The sequence below is a fragment of the Pimephales promelas genome, chromosome 3 (genome assembly GCF_988280905.1).
Source record: "Pimephales promelas chromosome 3, fPimPro1.hap1.1, whole genome shotgun sequence".
Classification (NCBI taxonomy): Eukaryota; Metazoa; Chordata; class Actinopteri; order Cypriniformes; family Leuciscidae; genus Pimephales; species Pimephales promelas.
This window is the reverse complement of record NC_142771.1, coordinates 691,162-718,731: the sequence shown is the minus strand read 5'-3', so window position 1 is coordinate 718,731 and position 27,570 is coordinate 691,162. Positions and strand designations below refer to the sequence as shown.

At 43.3% G+C, this 27,570-nt stretch overlaps 1 protein-coding gene, 2 long non-coding RNA genes and 1 pseudogene across 3 annotated transcripts; all 4 read left to right on the top strand.

Moving 5' to 3' along the window:
* Positions 1–5,208: 5,208 nt before the first annotated feature.
* LOC148981811 (uncharacterized) lies at positions 5,209–6,673 on the top strand (annotated as a pseudogene).
* A 421-nt stretch (positions 6,674–7,094) lies between these two features.
* On the top strand, positions 7,095–7,866 carry LOC120468273 (uncharacterized). The gene is made up of 3 exons (XR_016155314.1): positions 7,095–7,163; positions 7,312–7,392; positions 7,499–7,866. It is a non-coding gene; the product is annotated as an uncharacterized LOC120468273 (long non-coding RNA).
* A 7,878-nt stretch (positions 7,867–15,744) lies between these two features.
* LOC120468207 (uncharacterized) lies at positions 15,745–23,388 on the top strand. The gene is made up of 5 exons (XM_089129335.1): positions 15,745–15,805; positions 20,218–20,373; positions 21,538–21,855; positions 21,959–22,321; positions 23,339–23,388. Exons 1-5 carry the CDS (start codon positions 15,745–15,747, stop codon positions 23,386–23,388), a joined length of 948 nt encoding a protein of 315 aa, XP_088985461.1.
* Positions 23,389–23,433: 45 nt separating this feature from the next.
* On the top strand, positions 23,434–24,780 carry LOC148981810 (uncharacterized). The gene is made up of 3 exons (XR_016155324.1): positions 23,434–23,939; positions 24,056–24,124; positions 24,234–24,780. It is a non-coding gene; the product is annotated as an uncharacterized LOC148981810 (long non-coding RNA).
* Positions 24,781–27,570: the final 2,790 nt, after the last annotated feature.

The following is a 27,570-nucleotide window of genomic DNA, read 5'->3' as shown; positions in this document are numbered from 1 at the left end:
TTAAAGGAGGAGCTGTAACTATATCTAATGAAGAGGAAGAGCTGTCACTATATCTAATGAAGAGGAAGACGGACAGAAGCAGAAATGTCTGATCAGTGTGATCTGTGTCTGCTGGGACTGATCATTCTCTCTTCACTTCTCACAGGTAAAGAAATCTGTATTTTCTCTAAACACATTTAGTGGAATTAGTCTGGAAAGAGTTGATTTGAACATGCTCAGTTTATTCTTGCACACATTCACGTTGTGATCTCAGAGTTGTGTATTGATACATACGACACGTTATACAAAAAGATACACTTCAGAATCGATCATCCGTTTATTCGTCAACACCAAACGTTACACTACCTCGTTCGTGCTCTAACAACAACAACTGCACTTCCGGGAACTTCATAATATGAGTCACATTTTATTCCCCGTAAACAGTCATGTGAAATCTTAAACAATATTCAGCACAGAGGTATAATGTGCATGAACACATTTTTAATGTCTTAAACTTAAACTCCCACTCTTAAAAAAAAAATAATAATAATCTTTCAATTCAGCATACTAACAGGACTGAAGAACAACTTCCTTGAACAGAAATACGGCCTAGTATATTTTAAGAAGCTCTCGAGTACAACTCAAAGACAGACTGTTTTAATGGCTCTGGAAGCCCCAGACTCAATCTGAATAGTTATGCTCAGAGTGTCTCCCCCTCGATGTAACCCCTCCCCATTAAACTCTATGATAATGTGAAGGTGTGGGTGATACAATGAGGCTGATTGGATTACCATCTATACATGACACTATTATGCTGATGAGATCAGAGATGGGGAATTTCCAGTAACGAGCTGAATCCTATGCCTCATTTACATGCTTTGTTTCAGAGTGTCTACACCTCTATGTAACCCCTCCCCCTTGTAAGGTATATGAACACAAAGTATTTTGCCTTTAGTCAGATTTTTGGATGAAGCAGACTACAGCAATGCAACAGCAATAAAGAACACGGCTTAAAAAGATACTTCCGAGTCTCCTGGTTTCGCTTCTGAGTTTTCAAACACTTTAGAAGTAAAAGTTCACAATAACGCACATTCAGACTCTTAGCAGAACGGATATATTCCAAATTACGATGGTCAGTCCAGACAATAAAAGGGACGGTGGAGCCCTCTGACCACTGTCACCATTCCCCCAAAGCCAGGCGGATGGCAAGCAGTTCGCGATTACCGACATCGTAATTACGTTCTGCGGGAGAGAGTCGATGAGAAAAGTAAGCGCACGGGTGTATCTTACCATCAGAGACATTCATCCCTTTAAAATGTAGGACTTTTTCTTGCTTTTCTATTTGTAGAATAGTCTCTTTCACCGCATGCCTCTGCATCCTGACGATCATCGGTCTCGAACCATGTTTTGTAACAGACCCCACTCTGTGTGCAATTACCACTTCAGGTTTATAAAGCAGTTTATCTTTAAATACCTCATTAAAGAGGGATCACATAAATCCTTTTTCCATATCCTTGTCCAGACCAAATACTCGGAGGTTAAATCTTCGGCTGTGACTCTCCAATTTTTCAGTTCTTTGTCTTTCTGGAGAGCTTTACACACACACACACACACACACACACACACTCCGCTTCATCCATTCTGTCGTGCTTTCTGGACAAGCCCGACTCCTCAAACTGCAGTTGTAGTTTATTCATTGCCTTGTTTATTTCTTCCTTTATTTAGTAAGGGTTAATGCCCGACGAGGTGTCCATTGTCAGGTTTTAATGGACGACAGCGAGGCGTGAACCGGCCGACGCGCAGCGGAGGATGGTTGCCTCCGCCGAAGTCCATTAAAACCTGACAATGGACACCTCGGAGGGCATTAACCCGCTTATACCATGGTCACTTGCCAAATAAAACATTTTTAAAACATTAGTTTATATTTTAATTAGGCTAAATTTAGTTTTTTTTTTAATAATAACTTGCCTGACGATTTATTTAGTAACTTGAGATATAGTCCGCTCAGCTTGTAGAACCCTTTAGGTTCAACAATGCTTTTTTTCATGAAACACAAAGGTAACGTTAGACATAGTTATTTTTTATTACACATAAAACACTATGTGTTACACTAGTCTACACTAACCACTTCTGTAGATCGACTCTCCGATGCTGGACTGGAGATCCGTCAAATAATGTCGGTGACATCGATGCGAGAGCAGTCTGCGGGCTTACTGGGCTCCGTCAGTCCGTGAGAGACTGACGAAAAAACGAAGTCGCTCATTGTTGTATTAGTAGGCTATGTAAAATCTAACTTGTAAAGCTTTTGTTCATATTACGATGGAAGGAGGTGCACGCTCAATTCGTTTTATCATGAGGATTTATTAACTCAAAATCACACAGGCAAAGTGCTCACTCTTATCTCGCTGGATGCATACTGAACTCTGAACTCTCCAGTGCTATATCGTGTTACTGACATGTGACATGGCCAATAAGAACACAGGATATTATGTCTATGGCATATGATTGGTTCTTAGCAGAATAACGTTAGATGTTTGTTTTGATAGAGCAAATTGTTGACGGATACTTTGACTGCCTGTTGCTATGGTTACTCACAGCTGTTGTGGGCAGCGCATTTATTTATTCATTTCGAATGGTAAACAGGCAGTTTCACCAGAACTACTTTACTAGGTGTCCTCTATCACTTTTTAACGGACACCCTGCAGCCAATCAGAATCGAGTATTCACCCAGACCATGGTATAACAAGCTTTATCCCAGCCGTAGAAGTTATTCTGTAGGACAGACAGGACTGTAAAAACACTGTGTCCACGGGCCCACACAAGTATGCGTTTCCCCCAGTGAGCCTTCTCGCACGTTCTCTGTGCAAGATCATGGAGGACGATGAGCAGGTCTTGCTGGTAGCCCCATATTGGCCCACCAAGACCTGGTTCTGCGAACTGGTACTCCTCGCGACAGCACCTCCTTGGCCTATCGCTCTGAGGAAGGACATCCTCTTTCAGAGACGGGGCACCCTGTGGCACCCTCGTCCTGAGCTCTGGAGGCTACACGTGTGGCTCCTGGATGGGACGAGGCAGGTTTGAGTACCCTGCCACCTGTGGTGGCGGCTACCATCACTTCCGATAGAGCGTCGTCCACGAGACACGTCTATGCATTGAAGTGGAACCTCTTCATCAACTTGTGCTCTTCTCGCCGAGAAGACCCCCGGAGATGCTCGATCAGTGTCGTGCTTTCCTTCCTGCAAGAAGGATTGGAGCGAAGGCTGTCTCCCTCCACCCTGAAAGTTTATGTGGCTGCAATTGCCGCATTTCATGATGCAGTAGAAGGTAAGTCGTTGGGGAAGCACGATCTGATCATCAGGTTCCTGAGGGGAGCGAGGAGACTGAATCCTCCTCGCCCTCCTCTCGTACCCTCTTCAGACCTCTCGGTGGTCTTGAATGCCCTGCAGAGGCCTCCCTTTAAGCCTCTGCAATCAGTTGAGGTTAAGTTCCTGTCAATGAAGACAGCGCTCCTGGTTGCACTGGCCTCCATCAAGAGGGTAGGGGACCTGCATGCATTCTCCGTTGACGAAGCATGCCAGGAATTCGGGCCGGCGTACTCTCACGTGATCCTGAGACCCCGGCCTGGATATGTGCCCAAGGTTCCCACCACTCCCTTCCGGGACCAGGTGGTGAACCTGCAAGCGCTGCCCCTGGAGGAGACAGACCCAGCCTTGGCACTGCTCTGTCCAGTACGCGCCCTCCGGGCTTACGTGGACAGAACGCAGTGTTTCAGGACCTCAGACCAGCTCTTTGTCTGTTATGGGGGGAGCCAGAAGGGAAGAGCTCTCTCAAAGCAGCGGCTGTCTCACTGGATAGTGGACACCATCGCTTTGGCTTACCAGCAGCAAGGTCGACCGTGCCCCCTTGGTGTGACGGCCCACTCCACCCGGAGTGTGGCCTACTCTGGGGCTTTAGCGCATGGCGGCTCGCTAGCAGACATCTGCAGGCTGGGCGACACCTAACACATTCACTAGATTCTATAATCTTCGAGTGGAGCCGGTGTCCTCTCTTGTACTTGCTCAACCGGCCAGTACTGGACCCGCTCAGGTGTCTTTGCTTGCTCGCCACTCCACTCCACGGACTGGATAAGTGCGATATTTCCTCAGCTGAGCCTTCCGTTGAAGCCCTGAGTCCTCCAGCACTGTTGATGCTGGTGCCAGTGTCTGTTGCCTGGACGTCGGCTAGGTGCCTCCGTGTGCATGGTTCCTGCTAGTAACCTCCACATGTGTATTTTCCACTGTAAGCCTCTCTGAGCGTGTGTCTTCCCTCGGCAAGCCACCTTGCCACCCTGGAGTTAAGATTCTAGCCACCCTACGGGTTGGTCACTCCAGTATCTTCCGTATGCGACCCTACGGGGCCATATGTGTATTCTTAAGTCCTCCCTATGGTAGGCATGCTGCGGCATATTCCCCTGGGATATTCCCCGGGAGGGGGGGGGGGGACCTGTTCCAACGTCTATGGACATCAATATTTATTTTCGGGGAACTGTCTTTGCACTGCACTGCACTAGCCTGAATAAAAATAGACAAGTTATTGTCTACACTGGTTTTTCCAGCCTTTATCGAGCTCTGTTGGTTGAACATGATTATTTGCCGAATATAAAGTTGTAACTGTTTTTGCAGTTGTTTGTCTATTAATGTTTCTACTGTCTAAGGTTAATTATTATTGAATACATTTTTTTTTTCTATGAAAAACTATAGACCTTATGTAGCCCCGCCCCTTTTCAGCGCTGCGCTCGTTGTCTTTTGTCTTCCGGTCTTTATTTTCACAGTGATCTTGCCTATTTATGAATGAATGGCTCGTTTTAAAATCTTCCTAGTCTACTGACATTTGTTAAGACATCTGCTTTAAACATTACAATCCCCATGATAACTTTCGTTAACTTTACATTAAGTAAATCTACTTCAAAAGCTAATTAGTCCTGGACAGTAATGCCATAGAGATATAAAGAGCGACCGCAAAAACGGAAGTTCAAAGACAATATTCTAAAGATGGCGGCACCCTTGTTTTTAGGCCCACTCACATTTTCACTGCCCACCCAAAATAAAATTTCTGCCTACGCCACTGCTTACAACTCAAAGAGCAATCGAAACTCAGCCGAAACTGGGCAGCTTTACAACAGAGCTTTAACACTCTCAGATGCAGTCGAGAGGACAAATATCATGATTTAATACTTCCGTTTATATCATCATGATCACTGAGATATACTGTGTTTCAGGAACCAGTGGAGATGATCATGTGTTCATCAGTTCTGGTGTAGATGTCTCTCTGTCCTGTAATAAAACTCTTTCTGACTGCAAATCAACATCATGGATCTACTACAACATATATTCAGTAGTTGAACTGATTACAGGAGGGATAAAGAATAAAGACACAGAGAGACATGAGAGACTGAGTCTGGAGTCTGACTGCTCTCTGAACATCAAGAACGTCACAGAAGAAGATTATGGATTATACAGCTGCCAACAATATGTGAACGGAGAACAACAAGGATCTGATTCTGATGTTTTTCTGAATCTTCTTCATGGTAAGTTTATGATTATGTGTTCAATATAAAAAGAGCAGATTCTCCCTTTAAACTCAGATGATGATTGAAGAGTCTGTGATTTGTGTCTTGTGTTCAGTTTCAGTGTCTTCATCATCATCATCATCATCTTCATCCTCACAGACTGAGATCAGTCCAGGCCGCTCTGTGACTCTCTCCTGTCAGTTGTATTTATATTCTAGACTCTCCTGTGATGATCGGGTTCATTCTGGGGGAGTTGAGCTGTTGTGGGTGAATCAGGCTGGTGTTGATCTGAAGACAGACTCCAGATATCAGATATCATCATCATCATCATCATCATCATCATCATCACGTCGCTGTATCATCACTCTGACTACAACACTCCTGGATGAAGATGACAACAGAGAGTGGAGATGTCAGCTTACTCAGAGAAATCAAGTCCAGACGTCAGTCAGATACACTGTCAAGTATTCAGGTGAGGAAACAGTGTTAAGGCCAATTTATACTTCTGCGTCGAGGGTACGCCGTAATGTACGGCGTTGGCTACGCACGTAGGCGACGCCGTTGTGAGCATTTATACTTCTGCGTTCAGGTCTTGGTTGCTCTGCAGTACTGCTCCGAAACGCTAGTTGGCGGCGGAGGGTTTTAATGTTCCACTGTGTTTAGATTCCATGCGGCTAGGTTACTACAAGCAATAGCGACTGAAAGAGAGCTGATCATGTTGGAGTTGGAGTTTTTTGAAGTGGAAAAACAGTTCACTTTAGTGAAATTACTAAAACTGAAAGGCAGAAATGAGAGAAGATGTCGGAGGAGATGGTACGTGTGGAAATCATAGACAGTGGTGGAAATGCGTGAGAAGGTACGTGCGGAAATGCGTAGGAGGAAATGCGATGCTACCAAGCCGACCAATCACCGATCTTGCGGTCCGCGTCGTCGCGACGTGTAGTTACATTTTTGAAGAGCTGCCCGTACCTACTGCGCACACCCTACGCAGAAGTATAAATTGGCCTTTAGAAGAGCCTCATGATGTCAGGAACACTGAGGTCTATCAGTATCACTGAACCAGAACAAACTGAGGGAACAAAAGCTTCTTTGACTCTCACAGAAGAGGAACTCAAAGCGTTGCTTCAAACTAATGAACTGCAGTGAAGTCACAGTCCAACTGTTCACTCTTTATGTAATGTGATGATCACAGTTAAAATATGATGCTCATATTGTACAGGACCATTGGCACATTGAGTTGTGTTAGCTTCATTTCATGGACTCGTGTGGTGTGTGTAATTAGCGTACTTATGCATATTCCATGACATGTTCAGTATAAACAGTGAGAGTCGTGTGTTGATGAAACACTCCGGTTCTTTCACTCGATTCTCCCAGAAAGCATCAGATGAAGACGAGATGTTGAGCTCATCCATGCAGCGCATTCACTGTAGAGACACCAAACACACAGAAATACTGCTAGTCCAGTCACAACATTATCACAACACACACATGTAAAAGTCAACACAACAAATAAGTCTTACACTCATAATGAGCTCAGAAACAAGTTTGGCATGTAGAAGTGTGTGTTGACCTGAACTAACACACGTGATCTCCACAGGTGATCCGGCATCAGGAACTGCTGGATTATTATACAGAGGTACGACACGTTGATTTAGACGGACAGCTTTCTAACATTACACTATCAGTCCGTCTGTAAATGCTTCATCAATAACTGTTGATAGATGAAGACCCTTGACTTCAGTCATGTCCAGTTTCTCTTCTTCTTCCTCTCATGTTTCCTGCAGTGATTGTGAGTATTGTTGAGATGGCAGTGTTTGCTGCTCCTACTGTGATTCTTCTTCAGATCATCTGTGCAAGAAGAGCTGGTGAGTTTGAGCCGCACACACTCTGAAGATTCACACTCGTCTGATCTGAACATCTGCAATCATGATAAACACACACCAGAGGTCAGGCAATGCTTTTATTTTGCAGGGAGGAAGGACTCGAAGCCCCCGGAGGAAATAGAGATGCCCACAATATTACAGTAAAACACTGATGAGTTCACAATCTGCAGCAATATTTACAATAGCAAACACTTTTTTATCTCAATAATACTTTTATTAGGATTTCTTTTCATTTCTATGGATATTTGCCTACAGTCATGTTCTTGAGCTTCATCTGTAAACTGCTGTAAATATAATATTAAATACAGTAATGGACAGACTCAGACTGTATAATCGTCTCTCTGTTCTGTGTGATGGAGATGATCTGAGGATTATTGTATTATTGATTCCTCATCTGTTTTTCATGTTGAATGATTGCTACTAATATTCTTAATAAACCTCTGCAGTTGTGTTTAATATGTCTCCTTTCCTGAGATGTTCCCCTTCATGAGCTCGTAATGTATGGTAATATAGAAGAGGAAGTGTGAGTATTAAAGGCTCAAGTGTTGATGAAATATGTGTGTGTGCAGCACTGTGAAACCAGTGCAAGTTCATGAGGAGAGGAGTGACGTGCGTCTCTATAGCTAAAGACCATGTTTCTGAATGACAGACACTAGTGATGACATGTAGATGGAGAAGAGAAGCGGTCCCAGCACTGAGCCCTGAGGCACTCCAGTATCTAGATGAGAACAGTGATGGAGAAACCATGTTTCTGATGATGACATGTAGATGGAGAACATCATTGAGACAGTAGTCAGGAGTTCAGGGAGCCGGAAGTTAAATCAGTGGTGCTTGAGAAATACATCCCAGATCTATCTTCCAGATCATTTGTAGTGTTGATAAAGGAGGCTGGGTCAGATCTGTTTTCCTCAGAGTAAACAACACATTATAATCTATGAGTAGAAACTGGAACTGATGCTAATAATGACTTTTAAATACTATAAAAATTGTTTTAATTCAGGAGTCATGGATAGTGGGAAATAATTTCATGATTTTATTTCTAGAATTGAACGCATGCAGGAAACTGCTCAAATAAGGAAGTGAAACTATCAGTAATGCTCTCGTGTGTTCAGAGCAGATGTGTGTTGCCCTTCTCAGACATGTTTAACACACATGTAAAGACACTTCACTGTGTCAATAAATATACATGATTTACACACTCATATTGTCAGGAGTGTGACAGCGCCAAAATGTGTGTTACATGGTTGATGATACTTTAACATATACACGTGTAGCGCCTCTCCCTTAGACTGAAGCGGGTTCGTTTATTGTTCGATCTCTCTAAGTAGCCTCTGAATATTATTAATGATTAGGGATGGGAACTGTAATAAAATATGTTGGGTTCCATTAACGATTATTTTAGTTTAGTTTAACTTTAAGAAAGGAATACTAGATTTCTCTTTACAGCGAGGTGTCTGTGGACTGTGCTCTTTACGTGATTTCCGTAGTGTTTTTATAGCTGTGATCTCACTGTTGAGGTCTGGGAAACATGACTCACAGTTTGACCAGAATAGAGCCGTGATCATCTCTGAACACAGTTGATGAGTTTATAGACTGGTTCTGCTGGTTCTGGCATCGGTCTAGAGAGTTGGGGATCTGTCTCATCTGCTCTTTAGTGGACACATGGTTCCTCGAGTTTGGGCCTAATCAGACTGTTTGGATGGTCTGTGAGATCACGTAGGGATGAGACCAGACAAAGAGGTGAAGGTTCTGATAGGCCGAAGCAAGTCGATCACATGCATGCAGGGAGTATGGTGGGCGACGCGGCGTCTCGTTCCCTCTTAGGGAACCAGGGTTACAGACATGTCATGATATGAAGTAAGACGCGGGTCGTGATCTTCATTAAAGGTGCATTTTTATTCAGCTTACAGAATAGCATGAACTGCGCAAACAACTATATCCGCAATTCCCCAACTACGGTAGCCTAACATGGACAAATGCAATCTCACAACATCTCCCCCTTTTAGAAGTTAGCAATGTCAAGATGCACTTACCAAACCCAACATCTGCATTTTGCAATATTAATCAAATCTTAAATTTCCTTAAACAATATAACAAAATAAATGCAACAACCATGTTAACTTTGTTTTTCAAACATTTCTTTTCCCATGCTTAGCAAATAATCTCAGAACGGTGCAGGACATCACAGGGGTAGACTGCCCTCAGTCCTGTAAGGGATTATTCTGCCCTTTTGAACGTCATCAGTCTCGCAGCCTAAGAGGCATTCTTATCTCACGGCCCCTGGAGGTTCTTCTCACAGGAGTAGATGGTGGAAGGGGAGACCCTGAGGAAGGGCCTGCTGGTAACTGGCTCACAGGTGATTCCGGCGGCGCCGTCACATCCGTTGGTGGGGAACCGCTGTCCTGCTGAGACTCTCTTGACTGAGCCTCTTGCTGTTCCGCAGGAGGTTCGGTCTCAGGAACAGTCTGGAGGTGACGTCTGTTCCGACGGGTCACATTCCCATTGGCCATCTCCACTAAGTAGGATCTCGGCTCCTTGGACTTACTGATGACCCTGGCAGGTGTTGTCCATCCCTTCTCCCCATCGAGCTTCACTTTAACAGCCTGACCAGAGTGAAGTTCTGGGAGCGCGCGTGCCGAATGACTGCGGTTGTAGTAGAATCTGTATGAACTTTTCGCTGTGGCGTCCTTCATGTAGACTTGATCCGGGTTGAATGGACGTGGGAGCAATGTCTTTTCTAGGACCGGAACAGTAGTACGAATTTGTCTACCAGTCATGAGCAGTGCTGGACTTTCACCTGTCGCAGCGATTGGTGTAGAGCGATAACCCATAAGGGCCAAACAGGGGTCCGGCTGTTTGAGGATGTACTTGGCAGTCTGAACAGCCCTTTCTGCTGCTCCGTTAGACTGTGGATAGTGTGGGCTGGAGGTGATGTGAGTGAAACCATAACTCCGTTTGAAATCCTGGAACTCTGCCGATGTGAACTGTGTCCCGTTGTCGCTGACCAGTTCTAGCGGGATGCCCCATCTCACAAAAATGTGCTTGAGCTTATTAATAACCTGCTTGCTGGTAATGGTGGTGAGGGAAGCAATCTCAATGTCTCTAGAGAAGTAATCGACGGCGACAAGAAAATTCTTACCCTCTAACTCGAACAGGTCAACAGCTATCCTTTGCCATGGGCCACTGGGCAGGGGAGTGGTTACCAGTGGTTCACGTCTTTGTGTAGGTTTGTGCTCTCTGCAAAAGTCACATAATTTCACTTTGTTTGTGATCTGTGCTCCGATCTTTGGCCACCAAACTGTCAATTTGGCTCGCTCCCGACATTTGGTTAGGCCCTGGTGACCTTCGTGCAGTTGGTCCAGGACCCCAGCTCTGAGTACTGCTGGAACTACTATACGGTCATGGTATAGGACCAGGCTGTCCGACTCTGATAAGTGACTTCTGGCTGCATAGTATCCACACAGTGGTGAGCCCGCCGCTATTCTGCGAGGCCACCCCTTTCTGATGAATGTGATCACTTTTTGAAGTTCAGCGTCGCTTTGTGTGACTCTGCGAATCTCCTCGAGCTTAGGTGACTTGATTGGTTTGCTAGCCACCATAGTGTTCACATAAGCCTTTACTTGCGTTTCTGTTTCAGGCACGTAACTGTCTTTCAGTGGATGTCTGGAGAGTGTATCTGCGACTACCAGCTGCTTACCGGGAACATGTTCAGCAGTGACATTGAACCGCATGAGGCGCATAAGCAGCCGCATGAGGCGCATAAGCAGTCTCTGACATCGTAGTGGAGTTTTGTCCAGATCGTATGAGTTGATCAATGGCACTAGTGGCTTGTGGTCAGTTTGTAAACGGACAGAGCCCATACCTTGGATGTAGCGGGCGAAACGTTCACAGGCCCAAACGGATGCCAGACACTCCTTTTCGATCTGCGAATACCTCTTCTCCGCATCAGTGAGAGTGCGCGAGGAAAAGGCAACTGGCCGCAGCTCTCCATCGTGGTCTTGCAACAGGGCAGCACCAAGGCCATAGCTGCTGGCATCAGCACTGACCACTGTTGGTTTGTTGCCGTCATAATAACAAAGGGCTGGTGCGGTCATAAGCATTGTTTTTGCTTGATTAAATGCTTGCTCCTGAGGCTCACCCCAAACCCACGCAGTCTCTTTTCTGAGCAGGTTAGTGAGAGGATGCAACACTGTAGACAGGCCTGGCAGGAACTTTCCAACGTAGTTAACCAGTCCGAGCACCTGCCGCAGCTGCTCCACATTGGAGGGGCTGGACATCTGAGCGATAGCCTCCACTTTGCTCTCATCAGGCTTAACACCATCCGCACTAATGATGTGTCCAAAGAACTGCAGTTCAGTCTTCCCAAAGTGACATTTGGCTCTGTTGAGCTTGAGACCGGACGCCTTAACTGTCCGCAACACCGCGTCGAGATGGCGGTCATGCTCCTCTTTTGTGGACCCGTAAACCAGGATATCATCCATCACGACAACAGTCCCTTCTAGCCCTTTGAGCAAGTCTGTCATCAGCCGCTGGAAAATTTCAGGCGCTGATGTAATCCCAAATGGTAGACGTTTGAAGCAAAACCGGCCCATTGGGGTAATGAAAGTTGTCAACCTTTGGCAGCTGGGGTCCAATGGGATTTGCCAGAACCCGCTAGAGGCATCCAGAGTGGAGAAAACCTTGGCTCCTGCCAGCTTAGGTGTTATATCATCCAGTGTGGGCAAAATGTAACGTTCGCGCTTCACACCCTTGTTCAAGCGTTTCAAATCCACACACACTCTGACCTCATCCTTGTTGCGTTTTGGAGCGGGCACCATTGGAGCACACCAGTCCGTCGGCTCTGTAACTTTCTCTATGATCTCGAGGCTTAGCATACGCTTTAGCTCTTTCTCCACCTTTGAAAGGAGCGGAAATGGAATTCTGCGTGGCGCGTTGACACTGTATGGGACTGCTTCGCCAGTCAGCTTGATCTTAACAGGTTCGCAGTTCAGTAGTCCTATTTCCCCGAACACATCACTTGTTAAGTCACTATTGATAGCATTAACTCTTGCTACCAACCCCATACGCTTTGCCACTGCCTTTCCCAACAAGTTACTAACAAACTGTCCTTTTATGACTGTAATCCAGTATTGGTATTTTTGGCCTTTGTATGTAGTGGTGGCAAGGAACTTACCCACGCATCGGACTTTTCCGCCAGGGCTGTACACCGTTGGCCTGGACGTGTTCAGTTTTGGTCTTTGGAGTAGTCTGCTGAAAGTCGCTTCAGTCATAACGGTGGTATCAGCACCTGTGTCGATTTTAAAATCCACCGGACTGCCATTTACTAGTAGCTCTACATCCCAGTCAGTATCCAGGTTTGACTCCTCAATGATATTTGGCTTCGATTTTGTGGTTGCTCTCCGGAACAGTTCTCCAATAAAAAATGAATCCTCGTCTGAATCCATAGCAGCCTCTGCTCTGACCTCTTTCAGCATTTTGGATTTACACACAGCCTCAAAATGTCCGATCTTATTGCACTTCCTGCACCTTTTGTTACGGGCTGGACAGCTTTCTTTTTTTTCATGCATCCTATTACATCTCTGACAGTTCAGCTTATTCTCACTGTATTTCTGTCCTTGTCCCTGCCGCGGTTTATCATAGCTCCTCCTTGTGCTATTGTACTGTTTATGTCTCACCTCATTCACTGTAGTTTCCACGCGCTCTGCACTTTGTTGTTTCACTTGTTCACTTTGCCGTGCAAACTGGATGGCTCTCTCCAGAGTCAGGTCCGCCTCCAGCTGGAGTTTTTGTGAAACCTCTTTGTCCATTATCCCAATGACGATCCGGTCCCGGATCTGCTCGTCCTTTCCCGCACCGAATTCGCAGTGCTGCGCGAGCTCGTACAGGCTCCGCACGAAAGCTTCAACTGTCTCACCGGCCCTTTGGCCGCGCTTATGAAAACAGGCGCGATCGTGGATGACGTTTCTTTTCGGGACAAAGTGTTCATCAAACTTCTGCATCACTAGATTATAGTCATATTCTGGATGTGGCATGGCCTCAGTTGCCGCAGGAAACACAAACGAGCCGTAAATAGGTTCAGCATCTCTCCCCATCGAGTACAAAAGCGAGTTCACCTGCACTTCGCCACTCTCTTTGTCCAGTTTCGATGCGACTCTGAACCGGGAGAATCTCTGCCGCCATGTAAGCCACTCCGCTGGCTGGGAAAAATCAAACGGCTCGGGAGGTCCAAACTTTGCCATCTTGCACTTAATGTCGGCGTGAAGTCCTTAATTCTGACACCATGTCATGATATGAAGTAAGACGCGGGTCGTGATCTTCATTAAAGGTGCATTTTTATTCAGCTTACAGAATAGCATGAACTGCGCAAACAACTATATCCGCAATTCCCCAACTACGGTAGCCTAACATGGACAAACGCAATCTCACAACAAGACATAACCTGAGACGCTCCCTTTCAAGGGAACTCGAGCTGGGTCGAGACCAGCAAATGCCTGCTCTGTGTGAAGTCATTGCGCACACTAAGAAGCAAACACCCTAGACCCCGGAGTGGAGCCTAGATCCAACTCATAGCCTTTGAGGCAGCCGTACTCCTAGTGTCTTGGTCAGACGCCTCACAGTACCGCAAAGGAAACGTACTACAGGGTGTCTCCCCAAGGATACGTGGCCAGCAGCTAAGGCCGCCATGTACACCTTTAGTGTGGAGGGGGATAGACCTGCGGGAACTCCAGCACTGCAACCACAGGGCAGATAACTGGGTCCAGCTGGTGCTCTCCGAACCAGTGAACAATCTCCAGTTCAAGGTGTCGAGTTTCCTCGTGGAGGAGCTCTGGAGTTGAGGATGGCCTCAAAAATCTAAGAGTCGAGAGACCTGAACTTATGAGCTCAGGGGACCCTCAGAGGACAAGCCCAAAGTTTCCTCAATTCTGGGCGGGAGGAAGGATCAACTGGAGTCAGTTCTTCAGGAACCAGCACACACAGACGTACGCCAGACATGGGCTTCAGCTCTCGCACTCCTCGTGTCCAGCCACTCTTGAACAAGACACAGCGGCAGAAGCGCCTCGCCTGGGCTGAAGACAGAAGGACTGGACTGCTGCCGAGTGGGCCAGAGTCATGTTCTCTGATGAAAGTAAATTCTGCATTACCTTTGCAAATCAAGGTCCGAGTCTGGAGGAAGAGGAGCGGCACAGAATCCACACTCCAGTGTAGTCTCCACAGTCAGTGATGGTCTGGCCATGTCATCTGCTGGTGTCGGTCCACTGTGTTTTCTGAGGTCCAAGGTCAACGCAGCCGTCTACCAGAAAATAAAAGTGTGCAAGGTCGTAATCAGTCCTTCACTGACCAATCAGCAGAATGCTAGCGTGTTATGGGCAACAACAACTCAACCTGTAAGAAATGAAAAGGACATAAGAACTCGTTCATTCAACTTTCGACCTATAACCCATGTTGAACTCGCAAAACCTACGATCAAATCTGAGATTTCTCAACGGCAATCGGGTGAAAGAGACGCATTTAGCCGTCTAGCCCCATAGAGTCCCATTCACTCATTCACTCACAGCACAGTAAAGCTGTAAATCTCGATTCCCTCCTGAACATTTGATCGTCTTTTACTTTAATCTGATGTTTTATCTCTTTCTCTTATAGTACTACAACTGTAGAATACTTTTAAGGCCCTGTTTACACGAGAACGCTCGCGGGTGAAAACTGTAAAAAAGTGAAACCACCCTCCAGAGTGGAAATCTTAAAAACGCTCCACCGCCGCGTTCCCGTTTAAACGGTAAAAACGCAAAGTCTGCTTGACAGTGAAAGAAGTATATTTCAAGTTCATTTTATGTAGTATACTTTAAGTATTTCTGGATCAAAAGATTGAGTACAAGAACAGGACAAAATAACAGTAATGCTCCTCTGTGCAAAAGTAGCCAATAAACTGCTCAGGGGTGCATTTCCCGAAAGCATCGTTAGCCAAATATGGTCGCAAGTTCTGTCGTTACCAATAGAGTTCAATGGAATTTGCGACCAACTTGTGACCATAGTTGGCTAACGATGCTGTCAGGAAACGCACCCCAGATCAGATGTGTGTTGAGCCAGTGACATTAACAGGAAATGCACTTCTCACAACACACACACACACACACACACACATACAGAGCAACACTTCACTGTCATGGACTGACATAGTGTCACTATAGCAACGGATGTAAACAGTTCATCAGATAAGATGAAGTTAATAACCACAGGAGGAGCTGATGATGATTAAAGGAGGAGCTGTAACTATATATAATGAAGAGGAAGAGCTGTCACTATATCTAATGAAGAGGAAGACGGACAGAAGCAGAAATGTCTGATCAGTGTGATCTGTGTCTGCTGGGACTGATCATTCTCTCTTCACTTCTCACAGGTAAAGAAATCTGTATTTTCTCTAAACACATTTAGTGGAATTAGTCTGGAAAGAGTTGATTTGAACATGCTCAGTTTATTCTTGCACACATTCACGTTGTGATCTCAGAGTTGTGTATTGATACACACACGTTATACAAAAAGATACACTTGAGAATCGATCATCCGTTTATTCGTCAACACCAAACGTTACACCACCTCGTTCGTGCTCTAACAATAACTGCCATGTGAAATCTTAAACAATATTCAGCACAGAGGTATAATGTGCATGAACACATTTTTTAATGTCTAAAACTTAAACTCCCACTCTTCAAAAAAAATTAAAAAAAAGAAATAATAATAATCTTTCAATTCAGCATACTAACAGGACTAAACAACAACTTCCTTGAACAGAAATACGGCCTAGTATATTTTAAGAAGCTCTCGAGTCCGACTCAAAGACAGACTGTTTTAATGGCTCTGGAAGCCCCAGACTCAATCTGAATAGTTATGCTCAGAGTGTCTCCCCCTCGATGTAACCCCTCCCCATTAAGCTCTATGATAATGTGAAGGTGTGGGTGATACAATGAGGCTGATTGGATTACCATCTATACATGACACTGTTATGCTGATGAGATCAGGGATGGGGAATTTCCAGTAACGAGCTGAATCCTATGCCTCATTTACATGCTTTGTTTCAGAGTGTCTACACCTCTATGTAACCCCTCCCCCTTGTAAGGTGTATGAACACAAAGTATTTTGCCTTTAGTCAGTCCCTCTATGGGATTTTAGCAGATATTAAATGTCTTCAGGAAGAGTTTCTACACATGGATTATAATGTTCTGCTTATTGTTAGCTACACCAGAGCCCATCTAACGGAGAGCCTTGGCACTTCCTATTAGCCCCGTTGTGGATCATCTTGGTTGCAGTTCCATTATAATTCCACTGGAGGTGATCGCGGGCGAGCGCAGAATGATTGGGAGTCTATGGGGCTAAACGGCTAAATGTGTCTCTTTCACCTGCTTGTCGTTAAATTAACATAGATTTTATTGTTGATTGCGCAAGTTTAATATAGATTATAGGCCAAAAGTCGAATGAAAGAGTACTTATGTCCTTTTGATTTCTTACATATTTCATCACAGTTTTGAACAGATTTTTAGAACAGATAAGTGAACTTAAAAATGCAATTTTCAGCTGAGTGTATTTTCTTAGCCCTCCCTTTTGAATGCAACTTTCAAATTACTTGACAACAAATTACATCCTGAGAAAAGTGGATTTATGGGGGTGAAACCCCATTGACTCCCATTTATTCTGCACTCGACCGCGAGCGCCTCCGCATGGACAGAGACGTGTTACTGCAGCCAGTCCACAACCCGGAAGTAACCAGCCAGTGCCAATTCTCTTCAATTAGACATTCTCTGGCTACACCCAGCTAACACCCATAAAATGGCATCTGCCTGCCTCTATGGGACTTTATCATAGGGGTGTCCTGACTGATTCAGTGTGATTTCCAGATGATGGAGGTTTTGCAGGATGCATCTGAACACATTCAGAGAATAGCTCTTCTCAGAACAGATTAAAACACTGATAAAGCTGTGAAGCCCATTTGAGGAAGTGTCTAGAGACTGTGAAACATGCTGTCGAAATGTTCAGCGTTTTCTTATAGCCCAGAGTGTGGTTGTCAATTGTTTTTTTCAGCGTGTCACACTATGTCTAAGTTCAAGTTTCACGGGCCGCATATCATTTACATTTAGTGTCACCAATGCAAACTAACCAGATATTGAGCATTAAGGTATCTAAATGATTACACTTACATTTATTATTATTAGAGAGTATAATTCTACTTACCATTAATGGGACACCTGATGTTGTCGGGAGCAGACCAATTTGGTGAAATTTGGCTCAAAAGGAGTAACAGCACAATGAAGTTGCGACTGTCAGTTGCAGTCTGTAAGACGCGCACGGAAACGTGACTTGATGCGCGTCATTCCATTAGAGGCCGCGCTCGAATGAAGTTGACCAGCTTGACCACAGTGTTCATAACCTCCACGAAGTCTCCATCCACTAACTTGCTCCATAGTGCTTGTTGATGCACAGACTCGGCTAAGATTTTTGGATGAAGCAGACCACAGCAATGCAACAGCAATAAAGAACACGGCTTAAAAAGATACTTCCGAGTCTCCTGGTTTTCGCTTCTGAGTTTTCAAACACTTTAGAAGTAAAAGTTCACAATAACGCACATTCAAACTCTTAGCAGAACGGATATATTCCAAATTACGATGGTCAGTCCAGACAATAAAAGGGACGGTGGAGCCCTCTGACCACTGTCACCATTCCCCCAAAGCCAGGCGGATGGCAAGCAGTTCGCGATTACCGACATCGTAATTACGTTCTGCGGGAGAGAGTCGATGAGAAAAGTAAGCGCACGGGTGTATCTTACCATCAGAGGCTGACCGCTGAGAAAGAACGGCACCTACCCCACCTCAGAAGCGGCGACCTCGACCATAAACTGTCATCCGGAGTGAGAAGAATGGGCACAGAGGTAAAGAGAGTGGAGGTCTTCCACTCGTCCCACTCTCTAATTCGTACGAGATGGGAAGCGTTACGGAGATCGAGCTTGGAAAAAAACGGCTTCCTGCAAGATCTCGAAGGCTGATGACATCAGTGGACAGCAGTAGCGGTTCTAGGCACGGGCGAACCGGGCAGTCTCCCGGGGCGGCATTTGTTCATGTCACATGGGGGGCGGCACGAGCAGTTAAAAAAATCCTCTGTGCCTCGAAGGTTTTCTATTTTTTTACCATTTCGATTCAATTATTGGCAATGGCGCCCCTAATTGCTGAGAAGGTGCCGTGCACAGAAGCGATGTCAAGGGGATCTCTTGATTAGTTCACGTATCGCGTCTTTTGCGCGCTCGAGGTCGTTATTTCAAATAGGCGATTAGGCGCACGGGAAGCGCGCTCATTATGCGCTCGCGGGAGGCGCGCTCATAAACTTTTCAGTATGGGAGAGTGCTCGTGCACTCAAACACTTGGGTGTTTTTTCTCTTCTCCATAAAAAAATCTTTTAGCAGAGCTTCAGCAAGCGTTTTTCTGTGGTGGAAATACATAAAACTTCTTTGTCATTGTGGATAGCGCAGTGCAGGGTTCTATCAACGGCAGCCATGGGCAAATCGGTCCGAATTTTACTATTAATAATAAAAGATAAGCTACTGTGCATTATAAATGTCAGGAATGTATCTTTATTGACTCATTCTTTTTATAGAGATGATTGAATGCATGAAATATGAGGTATATATTTTTATAAAATCTCTTTTTGTGTTAACCCTTTTTTAAGTTTAGGTAAGATAAAAGACACTCCTTTAAAACAAATCTTTAATGTTATTAACTTGGTGAATTGATTGTGTATTAGGCTTTTTGTGTATGTGATCATGTTGGTCACTATATTCATGAAATGAAAATAATTTACATAATGATCAACTTTGTCTTTTTACAGTAGCCTATATGCAAAGTACAATTTTCTATTTTCTAACATTCTAACATTTTAAGAGTGACATAGGGCTACAAAAGCTATTTTAGGTCTATAACAGTTTGGATAGTGTTTAATATGAGAGCTGTTCAAAATTATTTAAAAAATAAGAGATAAGTATTGTGTTACTAAATAAGTATCTCTCAGACCCTTTTACTTTTAAAAACTCCATTTTGTGACAAATATTGTTTAACAAGCCATAACTAAAAGTGTGCCATGCATATAATTTAAGGCAATAACCAATGCGCTAATGGTTACTTCCTCTCTTTAAAGTTAGATTAAACTAGCAAAATAACTGGATTCTATTACTGTGTTTTTCAAATGAATAGTATGTGATTTAATTGTTGGGTTGTTGTTGTTTTATTTTGTTTTTGTTTTGTTTTATTTGCGGGGGGGGGGGGGGGGGGGATTGGGGGGCGCTCGAAGGGGGTCTCGCCCTGGGTGTAATTCAGAGTAGAACCGCCACTGGTGGACAGGGATAGCGATTCTTGACAGTGATGTCATTCAGCCGCTGATAATCAATGCAGGGACGCAGAGACCCGTCCCATTCTTGCAAACATAGATTATCCATAAAATACAGATAATCTACATTACATAATAATGAAATGAGCAATAATAGGAGCAATGATGGCAACTATTGGTTTAAGTCAGGGGTTTTCTAACTGTGGGTCCTGGCCCATTTGTGGGTCTCAGATTGGGAAGAGGTGGGTCGCGTAATCACTATATTGGCTGCAGCTGAATTTACGTTTCATGAGTGACTCATACAAACAGGTTGACGATGAACCAACGTTAAAAAGAAATCGCTATATTGCTTAAGGCGGGCATACACTGTGCGATGTCTGTGCCAGTTCAGCACGGTACCTACTCACACTGAACGGGTAAATCACATGCGATGTGTTACACATGTAGAAAGGAGCAGGCGGCGTTTCTGGTGCAACACATTTAATGATGAGGTGTTCCCAAACCTGGCCAGCGAGAAGGGAGATAACGTGAGCGACCTTAACTCGAAAGCGTGTCTGGCGGCGGAAATGTCCTCCTCATGTTTGCCCAGGAGGACACCCTGGAGTTCGACTGCAGACTGGACCGAGCTGCCACTCGCTGAGTCCATGTTCTGGTCAGATCGCTCTGTGATGAGGTTAGAGAAATGAGGTTAGGACAGACAGGACTGTAAAAACACTGGTCAACGAGTAACTGTGACATTAAACAATCTGACAACAAGACAGAGAAAGAGAGGCTTAGAAGAAGACAAGATAATGAGAGGAGATGAGGAACAGGTGGAGAGGAATGAGCAGAATGAAAAGAGAAAACAGCTGATGTGTGTGTGTGTGTGTGTGTGTGTGTGTGTGCGCGTGTGTGTGTGTGTGTGTGTGTGTGTGTCCAGCAGAGGGAGACAGAGAAGGAGACAGGATCATTGTTATCATTAAACACTGAGAGAGTGAATAAGACCGCTGAGAAACAGCAGGAGAACAGGGGAACAAACGTATTATGTGCAATGATGAGAAAGAAGAAAAATGAAGCGATCTGGGGAGGAAAAAGGGAAAACTGGACAGAGCCAACACAAAGAAAAGAATAAAACAGAAAGGATCTTTCTCACCCGTTTCAACTAAACCTTCCGAATACAGAAGAAAAATGTAGAAAGAAAAGTCTTCCCTATACTTCCCTACTCTATCTATCAAAAGAACAATGACAGCGAACGGCACATGCCCCTAAACCTAGTGTGTGTAAACTAAATAAATCAGAACTAAGTGTGTCCGACGTACGTCACGTGACATCACTTCCCTTTTCTATATGTAGAAATAAAGGCCAGCGCATCAGCCGTTGATTAGCATTATACATACGGGAAAGTAAAAGGAGGGAGTTGTGACCCCTATAGACAACAGTGTGCCGGATGGAAGAGCCGAAGTAAACTTCACAGAACTGCAAGAAAAACAACAACGCCAAAGTTTCCTTTTCAACTGTCGAGTAATTCCCTTGATGTTTATCAAACTTACGGGAGAAAAAGCACACTGATGGTCCACATCCTCGCCGTCTAGAAGCAAAACTGCTCCAGTAACTCCATGTATCCGCGCTCGCATCAACTTACAACTCAAAGAGCGATCCAAACTCAGCCGAAACTGGGCAGCTTTACAACAGAGCTTTAACACTCTCAGATGCAGTCGAGAGGACAAATATCATCATTTAATACTTCTGTTTATATCATCATCATCACTGAGATATACTGTGTTTCAGGAACCAGTGGAGTGGATCGTGTGTTCATCAGTTCTGGTGTAGATGTCTCTCTGTCCTGTAATAAACATCTTTCTGACTGCAAATCAACATCATGGACCTACTTTAACGGCTTCAGAGATTCAGGGACAGTTGAACTGATTACTGGAGGGATAAAGAATAAAGACACAGAGAGACATGAGAGACTGAGTCTGGAGTCTGACTGCTCTCTGAACATCAAGAACATCACAGGAGATGATTATGGATATTACAGCTGCAGACAATATGTGGATAACAGACAACAAGTACATAATGCTGATGTTTTTCTGCATGTACTTCATGGTAAGTTTATGATTATGTGTTCAATATAAAAAGAGCAGATTCTCCCTTTAAACTCAGATGATGATTGAAGAGTCTGTGATTTGTGTCTTGTGTTCAGTTTCAGTGTCTTCATCATCATCATCATCATCATCTTCATCATCATCATCCTCACAGACTGAGATCAGTCCAGGCCGCTCTGTGACTCTCTCCTGTCAGTTGTATTTATATACTGGATACTCCTGTGATCATTGGGTCAGTTATTGGGGATTTAAGCTGTTGTGGGTGAATCAGGCTGGTGTTGATCTGAAGACAGACTCCAGATATCAGATATCATCATCATCATCATCATCATCATCATCATCATATCAGTGTATCATCACTCTGACTACAACACTCCTGGATGAAGATGACAACAGAGAGTGGAGATGTCAGCTTACTCGGGGAAATCAAGTCCAGACGTCAGTCAGATACACTGTCAAGTATTCAGGTGAGGAAACAGTGTTAGAAGAGCCTCATGATGTCAGGAACACTGAGGTCTATCAGTATCACTGAACCAGAACAAACTGAGGGAACAAAAGCTTCTTTGACTCTCACAGAAGAGGAACTCAAAGCGTTGCTTCAAACTAATGAACTGCAGTGAAGTCACAGTCCAACTGTTCACTCTTTATGTAATGTGATGATCACAGTTAAAATATGATGCTCATATTGTACAGTATGAATCATCTGAACTAACATTGATCTTCACAGCTCAAGCTGATTCAACGACAGCAGTGAATCCAGTCCACATCACACACTCTCAGGATCCCTCAACTATAAACACACACGTTTCTAAAGGTACATCATCACTGTCTTTCTCACATCAGTGCTTTTCAGTGCGTAATGCTGGAGTTATCTTCAGTGTTCACTCATCGAAATATGACTGTCATATTCTACAGGACCATTGGCACATTGAGTTGTGTTAGCTTCATTTCATGGACTCGTGTGGTGTGTGTAATTAGCGTACTTATGCATATTCCATGACATGTTCAGTATAAACAGTGAGAGTCGTGTGTTGATGAAACACTCCGGTTCTTTCACTCGATTCTCCCAGAAAGCATCAGATGAAGACGAGATGTTGAGCCGTAAATCATACTGGGAACCATGAGTATGCAGCATGCATTGCGGCGTGAAGCATGTCACCATTGTTGAGATTCATATGTTGATTCTTGATGTCTGTGTGTGTCTAAAAATCCTGTAATATATTTAAAAATAGAAATTCAGAATGTCTGATCTGTGGCAAGAAAGTATTATGTATAAAGTAAATATTAATCAGGTCAGGAATAAGATTAGTGTATTCTACTTTATGATGCTAAAAACCTATATCACCTGATCCTCTTTGTTCCTTTCTTTGCAACAAATTATGTTTCAGTAAACAATGTAGTTTGCTACGCCTCACCTCGTGTCCTCCTCATCCTGGATATTATTATGAAGCATCTCAACTAACATTCATCCTTTTCAGATCAAGCTGATTCAACAACACCAGACACAAACTCTCCTGCAATCACAGGTTCATAATCACATCTTCTGTCTATAATTGTCCTCAGTCTGGCGTGTCCGTCTCTGACTCTGAGCTCGATCTCTTCTTCAGTCATAGGGATTTCTGTCGCTGCAGTCGCTGTTCTCCTTCTTGCTCTTCTCTGGCTGATCTGCAGAAAAACAGCTGGTGAGATTCACATTTACTCCTTTACAACAATTAAAAACAGTTCAGATGAGCAAACAAACACATCACATTCAGAAACATGTGGATTATCTGAAATCTCCTGCTCCTGTAATGTCAATCTCAACGAGATATCAAGTCAACAATCATTTAATGCTTCAACAAACTCTGATTGTGCATAAATACTCATATTTCACGAGGCACTTGTTTTCAGATAATAAAGTCGGGACTGGCGACTCTGCGGTGAGTTCAGGAATGCAGTGATTTAGATTTGATTATTGTCTTTAAAGCTCAATAAAGTGTCATTCATGCAGTTGAACTGTTTATTCTGAAGGTCAAAGATGAGGATGAACATAAAGGGACGTATGAGACGATCAACATGTCCATTCCTCCTGATCTAAGAGCCGATGTGAGTCTCTAAATCATCAAACATTACGCTTTAAAAGCTTTTGTGTTATTCTCCATGTTATAGTGAGAGAGATGTGTGTTAAACTCGACTCTCTGTACGTTTGCATTGATGTTTAGGAGCAGACAGATGATGTGACTTATTCTGAGGTCTCTTCTTTCAACACAAAGCCAGTAAAATCACTGGATGTGAGTCGACGCCAGCACACGAGTTTGACTCTCAGATAAATGATGCTCTAATAATGGTAATAATAATCGCTGTGGTTCAAACATTGATGGACAGAATCTGTTCTTTCAGGATCATGATACCGTGACTTACGCTGCCATCAGAGGAAGAGAAGATAAACCGCAGGATCAACTTTACAAGAACAAGACCTTCACAAATACACATTAATGACACAGATCATGAGCTCATCACATCAGGAGCCGACGGGAAGATTTCATCCGGTGTTTGGAGGAATGAGTGTGTGAACGAGCAGATATTTGTTGAATGTGAATCATCATCTGGTCTGTCGTCGGTCAGAGCGCAGGATCTCCTCTATATCATCACCGCTACAGTAAAGATGGAGATTATCCGCTCTGAAAACCTTCATCTTCATCATCCTCTTGCTTCAGCTTGTATATCAGCGCTTTCTTCTACAGAGAGACGTCCGTCTGAGAAGTACATCAGTGCTTTCATTATATTGCCATAAAATAGTTAAAGTAATTTGCAGTGTGTATATGTTACGAAATTAAATGTCAGTTATTGCTTTTCTCACATGTGACAATAAAGAGCAAGACAAATCATGGGTTAAAGAAAAGTGTTTGTGTCCTCCATTCCTGTAGAAACACACACAACTAAACTTGCTCTTGTTAGCTGGAAAGTTGTTTTAAAATAATAAATTCGAGAGCTTGTAGATTTGAATTTGAGAAGAAAATATTGATGTTTGTGAACTGAAATTTACCCTCATAGTTCTGATGTGAAAGTCTGAATGTTTCGATTCACACAGACCATAAACTAGTCAGACGTTCCCAACTAAGACAAACGTGCAGCGAAGGGTTTATTATGATGAGCATTGCACTGACCTCGTACCGTATGCACACCGATGATGAGGAAACGATGGAGTCTGGTCATCTACAGCTTTCAGATGAGCTTCTGGAGTCGGGGTTTCATCCCTGTTATAGGAATTAAGTCTCATTCAGTGAGAGTCGGTAGTGATGAGTGAACTTCTCCATCTGTCCGTTCTACACTTACTCCCCCGAGAAAATGTGGATTTCTCAGACCTACATTTCTGCATTTTAAGGTGTTTGAAGGTCATAAAAATGGTATTTAAAAGCATGTTGCATAAAAGATTACAGATTCTTAAATATGAGAATGAGGATAAATGTTGAAATGAATGATGAATGAATGTTTCTGCTTATTGTTGACACACAATCCATATTCCGAACATGAATGGCCTTAATGAGAAATCTTTCAAGGATTATTTTGCATAGATGTTATTTCAATCAAACACCAGTGCAATCTTTTTGTGTCCAGAGGAAAATGAGCAATTTATATATTAGCATGAAAGATTGGTTTCAGCAACTTGTTTCTTTCTAAGGTTAGCTAATCAATATTTTTGGCACTAATCTGTTAAGTTAAAGTTCAATTGTTCACTCATAAAGACAGTCAATAATGCAAGTTGGGCAAACACAGACCGGCGGAGTGATACAAACGGTGAAAATGCTGATAATATTCAAACACATTCGAGGACCACACAAATATATATTGTAAAGGACCTCTTTGAGAGTTTAATGTGTGCTTTGAGTTGGTTATTGGTCAAATATTTGTGTAAATCTTGTAACTTATTCAAGTATTTTGCATGTGCTTTTGTTATTTGTATGTGATTGACTGGAAATTTGGTGCACCTGTAATACTGAGATTTGTCCTTTTGGTGACACCGTAGTTTTGCACAAGGGATGATGAACATTTAAGGGTAGCTGGCGGTGTGAATGGGGAGCGGCCGTGTGTTTGAGCCTACATGTGTGTATTTTATCTGAGATCTCGTGTTTTATTCATGAACTTGAAACTTGACGCCCGTTTATGACGGAAGAGGATTATCAAAATTTGTTTGCATTCCTTTGTGAGCGCAGCGAGGTATGATTGATCATTCATAATACTCTCCATATGTATGGTTTTATTAGATGAATAATTAATGTTTGTCGATATGTTTGTTTTGTAATGATGTTTGTAACCGTGATTTTTTTCTGTGTATATGTTTTCAATACAGTTTTCACGGTGCTGGTGATGATGAAGATGAGTTGAGCTTCATGGTTTGGGGAACTTACTAAAGGACACCTTATGCATCAGTCGAGACTCTCTCTTTTGGATCCAAGGGCTATGAGTTGAGCTTATAGTTTATGTAATTAGCAAATGACATCTGTGTTAAATAGGAATATATTGTAATAATGTTAAAAGGCGTAAAGATAGAGCAAAATTTCTTGGTTCAATCATTGATGATAAACTTTCCTTCCAAGACAATGTGGATTTTATGGGCTACATAAGAAAACTAGACAGCGTTTAAGTCTACTTAGGAAGTTAAGAAATCTTAACCATTGTTTATAGATCAATGATTGAAAGTGTTTTAACTTATAATATTGTTTCATGGTATTACAGTGAAACAGAAGAATGAACTAGCACGAGTAATCAATGAAGCAAATAAGATCATCGGCCAAAAACAGCACATTACAAGAGCTATTCACATTTTTTTTGGAGAAAAGGGCATTATCAATATATTCAGCCCAGACTCATCCCCTCCATTCCTGCTTCGAGATCCTTCCTTCGGGGCGCAGGCTTATCCCTAATGTTTCAGAAACCCCAAAAGTGACCTTAACCCGACCATAACCCGAAAACTGGCTGCATGTAAACGTAGTCATTGTCTGTTTCTCCCTATTTGATCCCCTTGTGTTTGCTGTCCTGTGCCATGTCTATACCTTGTGAGTAGCTTGTCTTAACGAAGTTGTGATCTTGTAAAATCCTGTCTTGTTCCTGTATAGTTTAATGTCAAAGTCTTAGTCTAGTGTTATTAGTCTTTATTTTCCCGACCAGTGTTGTTTGCCCCCTCGTGGGTTTTGTTTTCCCAGTTTTCTGTTATCAATAAACGTTGTGTGTTTGCGTACTTTCTGCAATTGGGTTCATCTGCTATCCACAACAGTGTGTATTAATTATTTATTTCTTATGTGGTTTGTAACGTGGTGGTTGTGCCAGTGTCAAAGATGAATTTCTGTCCAGTACATCTGAACAGACAATGAAGTTAATCAAATCAAATTCGCATTCATGTTATTATATGCCTATATATAGATGTCAGTCGGATATGGACTTGATTTATGGTAATTGAGAATGAACGTGCACGCGCATCCCATTTACGACAGGTTGGAATTCATTAACACACACATTTCACTATGACATCTGACGTTTACGATGTATTTGTAAATCATGAGAAGAGTTTTCGGGAAGGTCTCTTTACGTGCAAATCACTCTCATATTTACTCATATTTACATATTTATGAATGAGACTCACTGTGAGGAACTGCAGGCACTCCGGCCAACGGTGACGTCACGTCCCTCTATTTATAATTTCTGAACATTGAATCTCAGAATTTATTCACCCTTTTCT

Bases quoted from the DNA above. Each gene is read 5' to 3' on its own strand.
- LOC120468207 (XM_089129335.1), top strand. From the start codon at position 15,745: ATGTCTGATCAGTGTGATCTGTGTCTGCTGGGACTGATCATTCTCTCT. The intron at 15,806-20,217 runs GTAAAGAAATCT...TTACACATGTAG, and splicing joins TCTCTCTTCACTTCTCACAG to AAAGGAGCAGGCGGCGTTTC. The intron at 21,856-21,958 runs GTAAGTTTATGA...GTTCAGTTTCAG, and splicing joins TTTTCTGCATGTACTTCATG to TGTCTTCATCATCATCATCA.